Here is a 12,735-nt window from a genome sequence, read left to right as displayed (position 1 = left end):
AATGGTGGCGTGATGTTGTTCCCAACTTCCCAAGTGTTGCAAGGACGACATAGGAGTACTTCAGCTTGAATCTACGAAATACTTACTTTGATAACTATATAACACAGGGATTGAAAATTTTAACTTGTTTGTCTTGAAATGGCGCCGATTTTGTTCTTTCTAAATCTATAGTAATGGTTACAGTTAGGGTAATTAGTTGCACGTTAATCTACTGGGTAACTAACTTCTAAGCTTCATGGAAAAACGAACTGGGTAGCTTACCGATAAGCTTACCAACAATTTAAGATTGAAAATAGCGTGTCACGTCAGTCATGTTTATCCACCAAGTCATGTTTACCCACCAAATTTCTTGAGTACTTGGCACTGACGACCTTTCCTCCCAAAGCTGAAGCCTACAAATTGATGAATGGAGCAGAATACTGTCATTTGTATTGATACTAGCTTATGCCCGTAGGTTTTACCCCACGTTTCTATAAAAATATGCAAAATAAATAACACAAATTTGAAAAGTATTTTAAGGTTGTGTATTTGTGAATTTAGGTACTGCTGAAAACCAAAGGATATACAATATTTTTTGTAATATTATTTGTAGTATAAATAAAAAAATGTTTCGATAAGCCAACTCTGAAGCAGGCTACTTATAACTGGCCATGGGTGAAAGATGAGTTGGTAAGATTGACTCCTACTTCCAAAATACAGTAAGAAAAACGGAGCAGGCGATTGTAGATGCGGAGATCGCAATATCATTGATACCACAGGAAGAAGAGGAGCACGCAAGACACATGTGTAGGGAAATCATAAAAAAAGAGGTGAAAGCACAGGAAGGACAAAAATCTAATACAGAGGAAAAAACAATAAAGAATTTGCGGCATAACAACGAAAGCGGACAAAGGAAACACCACTGTGCTAATCGAAAAAGAGAAATATATATCCAAAACCGAAGATCTCATAGAAGAAATGAAATGTCGTAGAATAAGAGAGGATCCCACAGATGAATACCAAAAACAAATCAAAGTTGCTATAAAAAATGCAACAAATATAGTAGATTCTAACATGGCACATATATTGGTCTAAATGAACCCTTCGGCTCCTCCACTAATTGCGCTACCAAAAATCCACAAGCCGGATACACCAATGAGGCCTATCATTAATTTTAAATTGGTACCATGTTACAAACTGTCTAAATATTTAAAAACGATATTGAAAGATACCCTGGAGCTAAGGAACGAATATGCAATAGCTAACACAACAGAACTAATAGAGAAACTTGAGACAATAGAGCTAACAAAGAACAGCAAATTGGTATCTTTTGACATACAACATTTATACCCATCAATACCACTATCGGAGACTTTGCACATATTAGCTCAAAAATAGTTCATAATACAAAAAACAAAGTGAAAAGTATGCAAATCACAAATACGCTAAGAACCACTTTACGTCAAAACTATTTTCAATTCAACAATAAAATATATAGACAAACAAACGGTCTTGGAATGGGAAGCTTCACATCACCAATTCTTATGGAAGTGTTCATGCAAAATCTGGAAGAAAAGTACATACAGAAGCTGAAGTCCAAATTAGGCGTGTCATTTTATGCTAGTTACGTGGATGGCATAATATGCGTTTTAACTACTAATAACGAAGAGCTTTTACTGGAGTACCTAAACAAGCAGCACGGAAATATAAAATTTACAATGGAAGCCGAAAAAGACGGAGGAATCAACTATCTAGACCTCACGATAAATATTGATAAGGAAGCCAAAAGATTTAACTATGACATACATATATAGAAAGCCAACGGCCACCGACACAATAATACCTCAAATCACCCCCAAGCAGCATAAGAATGCAGTATTAAGGCACTTGGGACATAGACTTGAAAGAACACCTCTTACACAAGAGGCATATAAGAGATAACTTAAGGTCATATATAATATCGCTGCAAACAACGGATATAAAAAAGCACTAGTAGATAAGCTCAGAAGAACAAATGGAGAATCAAAAAGAAATAACTAAAAGGGAAATAATAGCTGGACGACTATGACATATACTGGAAAAGCAACATATAAATTGGCAAACTACAACACTAACACAGCATTCAAAACATCGAACAATCTAGGACGAAAACTAAGAACTAACACTAACTCAGATGATTCGTTTATCAGCCACGGCGTATACAAGCTTACCTGCGGATGCCAGCATAGTTACATAGGACAAACAGGACGGCAAATAAGAACGAGGGTCAGAGAACATATTAGAGATTACAACAAAAAAATACGGAATCCAAACATTATACCCGAGTCTAACTTCGCGAATCACATGGTCGAGAATGAATGTTCCCCAGCAAACATCAATAAAACAGTTAGGGTTCTGCACATACAAGCAAAAGGCCGACGCCTCAACGTACTCGAAAACATGGAAATCTACAAACAGAAAAAATTCGACGGTAGAATAATAAACGAAGATATAAACACAATTTCTGACACAATATTCGAGCCTTTAAAACTTGTTTACAAGAAACAAAGTAATCACACAGGTACAACAGACAAACACACAACAAAAAATAAACACAAAACAATTAACACACCAAAACAGCAAACCCACAAAGAAGAAGAAACGACTAAAATTACTGATTTTTACCTGCCCCAGTCAGTGACACAAATCGATCAGTAAAAACCACCCTCGGTTCTGAATGAACACACAGCACATACACATAACTAAATATACACAAACATCAATTTTGACAGTACCTGCTCATGTACCTACGAACTATAAATACAGGACAAGCGACAACAACAGATCAGAACGAAAATCGACACTGATGATGGCACAACGCCGAAACCGGTTTGTCTCAAAACCAAATATGACAAGGGATGACGGAAAATCGTTCCAATATACATCATTTATCCACCCTGTCGGAAAATCAACAAAACAAAATAACTCCTACTACAGCTAATGACTGTCATTGAGCTTTATTGATAGACATTGCGAAAGCCAAGCTAATAGGAAATAAGTAAGCGTGCATTCACTTCATCTGCGGGTGTTCCTTTCGGAATAATTGGCAAAATTTGTCGGAAATCTCCAAAAAGTAAGAGGAAAGCAGCACCCATGGGATGATCATTACTCCTCAAGTCCTTAAGGGTTCGGTTTAAAGCTTCCAGTGACTGTTTATGAGCCATGGTGCACTCATCCCACACGATAAGCTTACACGTCTTTAGAACCACACTTAGGCCTTTGCTTTTGCTTATATTGCACATCCGTGTATCAGATGTTTGCAGAGACAGTGGTAATTTAAATATGGAGTGAGATGTACGTCCTCCACTTAAAAGGGTAGCCGCGATTTTTGAGGAAGCAACTGCCACATCGATTTCTCTCTTTGCTCTTAAATCAGCTAATATCAAATTTAGTAGACATGTTTTCCGTTTCCTCCAAAAATACCAACCCTGCCTTGTTGTCAAAAATCATTCGATGGATAGTTCCATATGCGAGCTTTTGATCTGAAACTAACAATGATTTGATTGCGTTTATAAATGTACGCAAAACCTCGATATCATAATTCATCTCCCGGGATATATCATTGTTTGCTAAATCAATTGTGTTGCGAACTGAACAATCTAATCCCAAATGCTCCAGAGATTTGTTATTGATTGATATAAATATATTTTTGTAGAAGATGTAGATAGACTGAAGTTAACAAAAATGTTTAACGCCGGCAGATTACTAAACGTCCAAAAGGAATAACAGGCAAACTCAACTCTGCAGTCAAACTTTAGCTGTTAAAATAACTTAAGTTTGTACGGCAGCCATAGTTCTGAAAAATCCCGTTTGTAGAGAAGGTGCCACGCACCCTTTTCTCCAGTTCCACATTTTACTGGAGGTGTTAGGACTTAACGTCCTATAGCTCCTTACCAATTTTCATTATCCTACCATTACTACATCCAGAGATATGCAGTATGATATATTCCATTTGTATGGGAGGTGCCACGCCCCTTTCTTCCTCACCCCACATTTTCTTGATGGTGCTAACTCACCCCACATATAACTCCTTACTGAATTTCAATGTTCTAGCATGAATACCTTAAGAGTTATGCAGTACCAAAGACACCATTTGTATGAGAGGTGTCATGCCCCTTTTATATATCGAAATTATTTTTAGCCTGCGACCATCCTTGGAAGGTTTCTAATGGGTGGTGGAAATTTGGTTGTGATCGGTCGATCCGTTTAGGATGCAACCCGATCTATACCTACATTAGACTGGGTCATTATTAACCGATATTGCGCCATCGATTTTTTTGATAGAATTTGGGCTCAGGAAAAAAAAGTTCCACTACGAATATCCAAAAAATTAATTTTGGAGTCTGCGAAATTTAATTTTTTTGACTTTTTTCCACTTTGGTTTTTAAGGTTTTTTTCATGACCTACTAAAAAAATTTTCATTTGATTGTAAAATTTTCATGTATACCCTGTCCGACGCAAAAATTTCCTCTAAAAAAGATTGGCGATAACAGTTTTTTGAAAAAAAAAAAAAAAAAATATTTTTTTTAGTTTATTTTGTATCTGTGCTCTTGTCTTTTTTGATAAATAAATTGTCTAATATTGTGAAAGATAGTTTCATTGTTGACATAAGTAGTGAAGTGAATTCATTGAGTGTGCTAATTAAAGAAATTAAATTAATTTCAGTTGTTTTAGTTAAATATTTAATATAAAAACTAATTTTTCATTAATTTGCATATACACACACTTACTTACATACAATTGATTTGCCGAGTGTTTTTGCATTGCATTGTGTTGTTGCTGTTGATAGGCATCAGTTTTAATAGTGTAATTGTTTTTATTTTTGATTTTGCGCGCACACTTCATTTCTCTTTCTTAGTGTCACAGCTGTTTGCGCGGTTTGTTCAGTGTTATCACAGTGCATCTCAAACTGCTCATACAGTACATCGCTATCTAACAGCTTTTTTTATTTTTTTATTTTTTCTATATAACCCGCTGTGCTATTTTTCAATTAATCAACTTACTCTCACTATTTTATTAATTTCTTTTTTCCGTGTCTTTATTTTTACTAAATGTCTTGCCTATATGCGAACTGCTTGATAAAAAGTGATCGTGTCATGCTGGCTTTGCGATGGGCTCGCCCATATGAAGTGTGCCGGTTTGTCCGCAAGAGTGGTTGACGCACTCAACGATAGTGATAAGGGAGTTCGTTGGGCCTGGTTGAAATGTAGACCAACTGAGATTGATCTTTTCAAAGTTTTCAAACAGGCTCGCGATGGGTTCTCTGAAATAGGCAGGGAAATTGACGCACTGTCCAAGAAATTCACCCAGTATGAAAACTTATTTAAGTCTTTCAAATATCCGAATGACTTAACTAACGTAAACATTCCACATAGAAATTGTAATGCCACCTCCAGTGCTCCGAAACTCAATGCCGTTGCTGAAGTTCCTCCACCCGTAGTTACATCACCCCCAACTATCGAACTAATAAATCTGGCATCCCTAAGTCCCTTACCAACTCAGCCATCTTCATCCAAGGTTTCTTTAACAAAACCTAAAAAATATTCTGCAAAAAAATCAGGTTCCACAAAACCCTTCTACGGAATCCGAACCGCAGTCTAACAATCTTATTGTTGTCCCTATTAAAAAATCTGTTTTTGTGTCAAGATTTGATAAAGACACCACAGAAGAGGACCTAAAATCGTACATCATCGCTAAGCTTAAATTTGAAAACGTGACAGTTCGAAAATTCAATTTTAACTATCCTAGGGATATTTCGTCTTATAGGATTGATGTATCCGCACAACATTTTGATACTATATTAAATAATTCTTTTTGGCCGCCCGGTGCTTTTGTGCGGGAATTCGAGCGTAGGCGTAATACTAATATTTCAAATCTTGCTACACTTCCACATAACAATATTGCATCAAAAACTTGAATGTTAAATCGGTCCTAAATTTGTTTTATCAAAATGTTAGAGGTTTAAACACTAAACTAACTGAATTTTATTTGAAGTCGTTTAACTGCAATTACAACATTATCGCTTTAACTGAAACTTGTCTAAAACCTCATATATTTAACTCCGAGATTCTTTGCCATGATTACCAAATATACAGAAATGACCGCTTGAACAGAATTGGAGGTGGAGTTTTGCTGGCGGTACACTCTTCTGTACGTTCAGCTGAGCTTAATTTACCCATTATTGATTCTAAAGAATTCAAATGCATTAGAATCAATCTCGGAATGGGTTGTGTCTATATCGCCGTCTGCTATATCCCACCATCTTCTGATCCTTCGGTGTATATGGATCATATTTCCCTGCTCAAAATTGTTAATTCATTGTTGAAGCCCATTGATTCGATGATAGTCCTGGGTGACTTTAATCTCCCGCATGTATTATGGACCATATCTGACCAGGACATTGCACCTATTTCTTCAAACCTGTCCAACAACGAATTTTTAGCCGAAATAACTGAACTTTGCCTTAAACAGATAAATATAATTCCTAACATGTTCGGGAGGACCCTTGATTTGGTATTTGTTGACGATACATCAAAATGTACTCTAAGCCGGGGTGAACCTCTTACTGTACCTGAAGACCCTTACCATCCTTCCCTGGAAATAGCATACGAATTCGAAAGAAATTCTCCCAGTAGCATTGCTACTAAATACGACTCTAGTTTCAGATTTCAATTTGCGAAGGCTAATTTTAGTAAACTTAATCAAACTTTATCTACAGTGTCTATGGTGTAGATATTGACAAAAATGTTTATGACTTTTATACCACCACTAACGGTATTTTGGAAAAACACGTACCTAAGCGAAAACGTGTGTCTACCGAATCAGTCCAAATATGGTTCACTAAAGAGCTGAGGTCCTTAAAAAACAGAAAATCGCGCTTCTTCAAATTATACAAAAGTTCTGGCTCTCACTCCGATTACTTGCATTACTCTATTTTGCGTCATAAATATTTTGAATTAAACAAAAAGTGCTATAATACGTACATCTGTAAGATGAAAAGGAAAATAACTTGCAATCCCAAAGCTTTCTATGACTTCGTGAACTCTAAACGTAGGGTTAAAGGGTTTCCCTCTGCTTTAAAATACCAGGGTGATTTGTCTAGCGACGATCAAGATATTGCTAACTTCTTTCCACAATTTTTCAAGACCAACTATTCCACTGAACTTAATACTTTTTCAAATGACTATCCATTTCAGCTTAACTCACTTAACACAATTAATATTCCAGAAATATATCCGGATGAAGTTTTTTCATATTTAACGTCTTTGAAAGAATCTTACAAGTACGGTCCTGATTTAATTCCCACTTGTTTTCTTAAAAAATGTGCTGAACACATTTATCAGCCTCTAACTGATTTATTCAATATGCCCCTAAAAAGTGGAGTCTTTCCTTCTGCTTGGAAGGAATCTTTTATCATACCCCTTCATAAAAGTGGTAGTAGGTCGTGTGTAGAGAACTATCGAGGAATAGCAAAGTTGTCGGCCATCCCAAAGTTGTTTGAAGCTATCGTTACCAATCAGCTAACATTTTCCATTTCTACTTTGATTGCAGAACCGCAACACGGATTCTGTAAAGGCAAATCTACCATTACTAATCTACTTGAATTCAGAACTCATGTTTCTAAGGGATTTAGAGAAAATCTTCACACAGATGTTATTTATACTGATTTCAGTAAAGCATTTGACAAAGTATCCCACTCCTTACTTATCTACAAGCTGGATCGGCTTGGCTTCCAACCTGGTCTCACCCAGTGGATCTCGTCGTATCTCTGCGGTCGAACGCAAAAAGTTATTTTTAAAAATACTTTTTCAAATGTCATCGATTTTCCCTCTGGCGTCCCACAGGGCAGCCACCTTGGTCCAATTCTGTTCTTGCTATTTATTAATGATATCTGTACCACTATAAAATATTCCAAAATCTTAATGTATGCTAATGATGTAAAACTTTTTAGGTCTTATGCGTCTATCGAAGAACGTCCCTTGCTCCAAACGGATCTAAACTGCTTAGTTGCTTGGTGCAACGTAAATTCAATGCCGCTGAACCTCAATAAATGCAAATTCATGTGCCTATCTCGAAGATCTTTGCCAGCAGCCTCTTACGTAATTAATAATTTTTGTCTGCTATCAGTAAACTATTTTGAGGACTTGGGAGTCACGATAGATGCTAAACTTAGTTTCAACCTTCATATTAATACTACTGTCAATAAGACTAGAGATGTTCTTTCATTCGTGAAACGGTGGTCCAAAGAATTTAGTGACCCTTATGTAACTAAAGCTCTTTTCATCACTTTAGTTAGACCGATACTAGAATACGCATCAATAGTCTGGAATCCACAATATCGAGTTCATGCAGATGGACTTGAATCAATACAAAAGCAATTTCTACTTTTCTCTTTAAGGAATTTTCAGTGGGACTCTGCGTATTATCTTCCACCTTATACTAGTCGGTTGAAGCTTATCAATCTTCCAACTCTTGCAAGTCGTAGAGAAATACTAGGCATTATATTTATGGCTAAACTCCTGAATGGACTGATTTCTAGTCCAGTTCTTTTGAACGAAGTAAATTTTAACGTCCCATCACGGGTGTCAAGACATTACAAACCTCTTCTTTTGAGGCAGTGTAGAACTAATTTCGAATCAAATGAACCTTTTCGGTGTTTGTGTCATGATTTTAACACACATTCTAATTCATTTGATATAACGGATTCACTTTTTACCATACAGAAAACCGTCTTATCCTAACTTAACTCTTAACAAAAAAAAAAAAAAATCAAATAAATTAAAAATGTTCACTTATTTAACAATGTAGGATGTATATGTATAATTTCTAACTGTTATGTAATTTCTAACTGTTATGTATAGTACTCAGCTGATGATTTTTATTCTGTAGATGAGCAGTTTTAGATCTCGACGCTTAACAAACCTCCGCCTATCAACGACTCGGCAATAACAAATCCGTGCGTCATGCGGATGCGCCCCTCGTGTCGGATGGGCGGGCTTTGGAGGGTATTAATCCGTTGGGTATTATTATTATTATTATATATATAATATATATATGAAAATTTTTTAGAAGGTCATGAAAAACCCTTAAAAATCGAAGTCGAAGTCGAAAAAAATCAAAGAAATGAAATTTCGCAGGCTCGAAAATTATTTTTTGGGTAGGCGTAGTGGAACTTTTTTTTCCTGAGCCCAAATCCTATCGAAAAAGCGATGACGCGATATCGGTTAACTTTCGTCAATACAAATCGACCCTCCCTAACATACATACATACATACATAATTTGAATTTTATATATATAGACAAGTAGATATGCATATATCCCGATACAAAAATATGCAGCCACATTTATGCATTCAACCTTAGTTAATTAATAATTCAATGTCAGCACGCAATTAATATTTATTTACATGCAAAATAAATGTAATTACGTGCCATTGTTAATATGACATACATACATAATTATATTATTGCAAATAGTTATTTTAATAAATTTATTATTTATGTAACTTTTTTGACGTAATTTAATTACTTTCATTTCTTTTCTTTACAGTTAATGCTAACGGCAACAAAATCATCTCGGGCCCATTTTTACAACTTGAAAAACCAGAAACAACAAAATTATTAATTACAAAACATCATTTATATTATTATCTTCCGTGTATTGCAACCATTGAGGAAAACTACTACGATATAAGCAGTGAGTAAAGAAAAAAGTGTATACAAAATATTTTAAAACCCCAGCAGGAAATTAAACTTTGCTTTATATGATAACAAATACTAACAAAAGTCAAAAGCAGATCACCCACTAGCCGATTTGAAGTGACCTAATCTATAAATTATTCAAAACTTTCCTACCTTATTCTCTTCAGCACAAGGTGCTTCCACCAAAGGCAAAACAGTTGATATTGCATTGCTGAGGATGGTCATGAATATAGAGAAAGCCTTGCAACACCAGGAATATGCCCAAGGTGTTTTTTCTGCAGATTGCCTTGGCTTTCAACAATGTCTGGAGATGAGCAATCATCGACATTCTCAACTCGATTGAATTACATCCTGCCTTAACCAATTGGATCGGCTGCAGAATGATCACGTTGCAATGTGGTCTTTGCGATGCCACAAAATCTGTAAACAGAGGAACGTCGCATGGTGGGGTTTTATCACCATTGCTGTGGACGCTGGTCATTAACCAATTATTTAGGTGGTTCGACAGAGGACCAGTAAAACTCACGGCTTCAGGATGTACGTGCCTTAGCATCCGGAGTCGGGTTAACCGCTAATGTGGATAAAACCGATCTAGTATTATTTACTAGGAAATATATGGTCCCAAATTTTACTAATCCTAAGCTTGGAGGGGTGCCTCCGCGCCACTGTATGCATGCAAGAGGATGCTACAAGGCATGTGAGGCCTATCGCCCAAACTCTCATATGTGTAGTTACGACAATTGTCATGTCCATACTTTACTATGGGGTCTTAGCTTGGTGGACAGCCATACAAAAAGTACGTTTGCAAAAAAACTTCATCAAAATGTGTCCTGGAATGCAAAATAGCATTGGAGAGGCTTCGCTCAGGCCGTACCATACTTCTATACTAGGTTCCTGATCATAAAGTGATAGGAGGCAACGAGAAGGTCGATGATTTGGCCAATGAGGGTGTAAATATCGATGAGTCGACGGTAGATGTCACAAATTGTTTACAGAAGCGCTGTTTCAAAGTTGCTCATATCTCCAAAGAGACAAGACTTAAGGTACACGATGCGCATAATAATTGGAGACTGCCTTCTGGCGTCATGCGCTTATAAGTTAGGCCTCGTCAGTAACAGCAGCTATAGGAAGTGCGAGCTGCAGAAAGAAACAGTTGAGGATGTTCTTTGTTCGTATCCTGCGCCAGTAAGGTCAAGGCTTCAGCTATTAGGGGCGGCCTAGGTGTCTCGAGGTTTGTGCCTAATTAGGGGTTTTCCGTTTGGTCGTCAAATTCTGGTAATACCATGGACATGTTCAGTATATTTAAGGTCTTTATTGAACGGCCTGTTCAACCTTACCTAACCCAACCTCCCTATATTTTTTCTTTCATTTCTATTGCAGACGAAACTCATTATTTTTACACTTGGTATCGCAATGAACAAATTGTGGAGCCACACAATCGACGCAACGAATTTAAAATTTATCGTAATGGCACACTACGTCTACCGCCTTCTGAGAAGGCGGCCGGTGCATACCGCTGCAAAATCAATGCCAATACGACAGCTGTCATATCGGAACTTATTACGGTGGAATATCCAGGTGAGAATTGCTTGCTATTATAACTCACTCAGAAGTATATTTATACTTATTCTAAAACTTATTTCATTTGCAGTTCTCAAACGCGTAATAGCTCCTGCTAATATAACCGCTGCAGCTGGTCAGCCAGTAATTTTCGATTGTCCGGTTGTAAGTGTGCCACCGGCAAATATTAGTTGGTTCTATGGAAATGTATCGTTATCTAAGCAGTTCCAAGATAACAGGCGAGTAAATAAAACAAAACTAAAAAACTAAAATGAAAAGGCAGTCAAAGTGCAAAACGGAAGTTCGAAAGTCAAATGTTTACTTTATCATATATAAGTTGATAGAAATTATAGTGTGGTATAGTACGGCTAAAAAAGCTTTCACAACATGGAACAACCCATTTCTTATTATACGTTTCATGAATGTAACATTATCTTCAGTTATTTTTAAAGGTATTTTCTGATGTAGACCTATCCTGGTGATTTTTTCAGAAAATCAGCATATATATATATATATTAGAGCGTGTCAAATTTTTTTCCATCAGGAGTATAACAAAAACGAAATCTACAGATGATTCTAAGAAAAATTGCTGAAGACACCATAGCTCTAAGTTCGATTTCATTCCCCCACTTTTGCAAAATTTATATTTTGCCATATGAATGTAGGCTTTGGCCAAAAAATCTTCATAGCTTCTGATAGAATTATAGGAAAAATATCATATTGGGCTTACTTTAAAAATATTTTACGTACATTTCAGAATCTGTATTAATATCTATAGTGTCTTTGAACTTTAGTAGAGATATCAGGCTTAAATTATGAGAAATTAGCCTAAAATGAACTTTTAACTACTATATTATCATTTTTAACAAATTTCTTATGGTACATTTTTTTTTCTTTACAGCTTTTTGTATTTACATTTAAAATGAATGAATCAAATCCTTCTACATCATCTGAATCCACATTATCGCATATACTTGAACACGATATTATTGCATTTGGTTTATCAATTAAATTAAATAATCTGAATTTACCGTCTAGTCGTGACATTTTAAGATTTTATTTTTTTTTAAGTGATCATGCTAAAATTCAAAGTAAAATGTTTTCGCATAAAAATTTAACTCCTCATTTGTAATAAATTGAATATTCAACTAACTGATGAACGTAGTATTCTAAGAAAACTAAATGTTTGAATTGAAAAATATCACGAAAGCATTAAACACAGAAAAAAGTTCAGGAATTTACAGCATTCGTACAATCAACAAATGAATTATTTTACATTGGAAAATGTAAATGCAAGTTAAAAACAAGAGAATGCTCATGTGGTTTAATACCAAACCATTTTTATGATGGACCAACATAATGATAGAAAATTCATTTTAATTGATCTAAACAATTTATTTTTCAGGTTGTAAGTGATTTTGAACCAATAGCATTGGAAAATATGCCTTGTGTGAT

At 35.8% G+C, this 12,735-nt stretch overlaps 1 protein-coding gene across 8 annotated transcripts in view; it reads left to right on the top strand.

The window, feature by feature from the left end:
• Positions 1-12,735, top strand: part of plum — a 251,400-nt gene that overhangs the window by 204,664 nt on the left and 34,001 nt on the right. For all 8 annotated transcript variants that reach the window (XM_067762201.1, XM_067762205.1, XM_067762203.1 and 5 more), the window contains 3 exons: positions 9,569-9,715; positions 11,101-11,298; positions 11,372-11,519. In XM_067762201.1, coding sequence (XP_067618302.1) covers positions 9,569-9,715; positions 11,101-11,298; positions 11,372-11,519 — 493 coding nt within the window. The remainder of the gene's footprint in view (positions 1-9,568; positions 9,716-11,100; positions 11,299-11,371; positions 11,520-12,735) is intronic.

This window comes from Eurosta solidaginis, chromosome 1 (genome assembly GCF_040869045.1).
Source record: "Eurosta solidaginis isolate ZX-2024a chromosome 1, ASM4086904v1, whole genome shotgun sequence".
Taxonomy (NCBI): domain Eukaryota; kingdom Metazoa; phylum Arthropoda; class Insecta; order Diptera; family Tephritidae; genus Eurosta; species Eurosta solidaginis.
The sequence above is the reverse complement of the archived record's forward strand: the minus strand, read 5'-3'. Positions and strand labels throughout refer to the sequence as shown.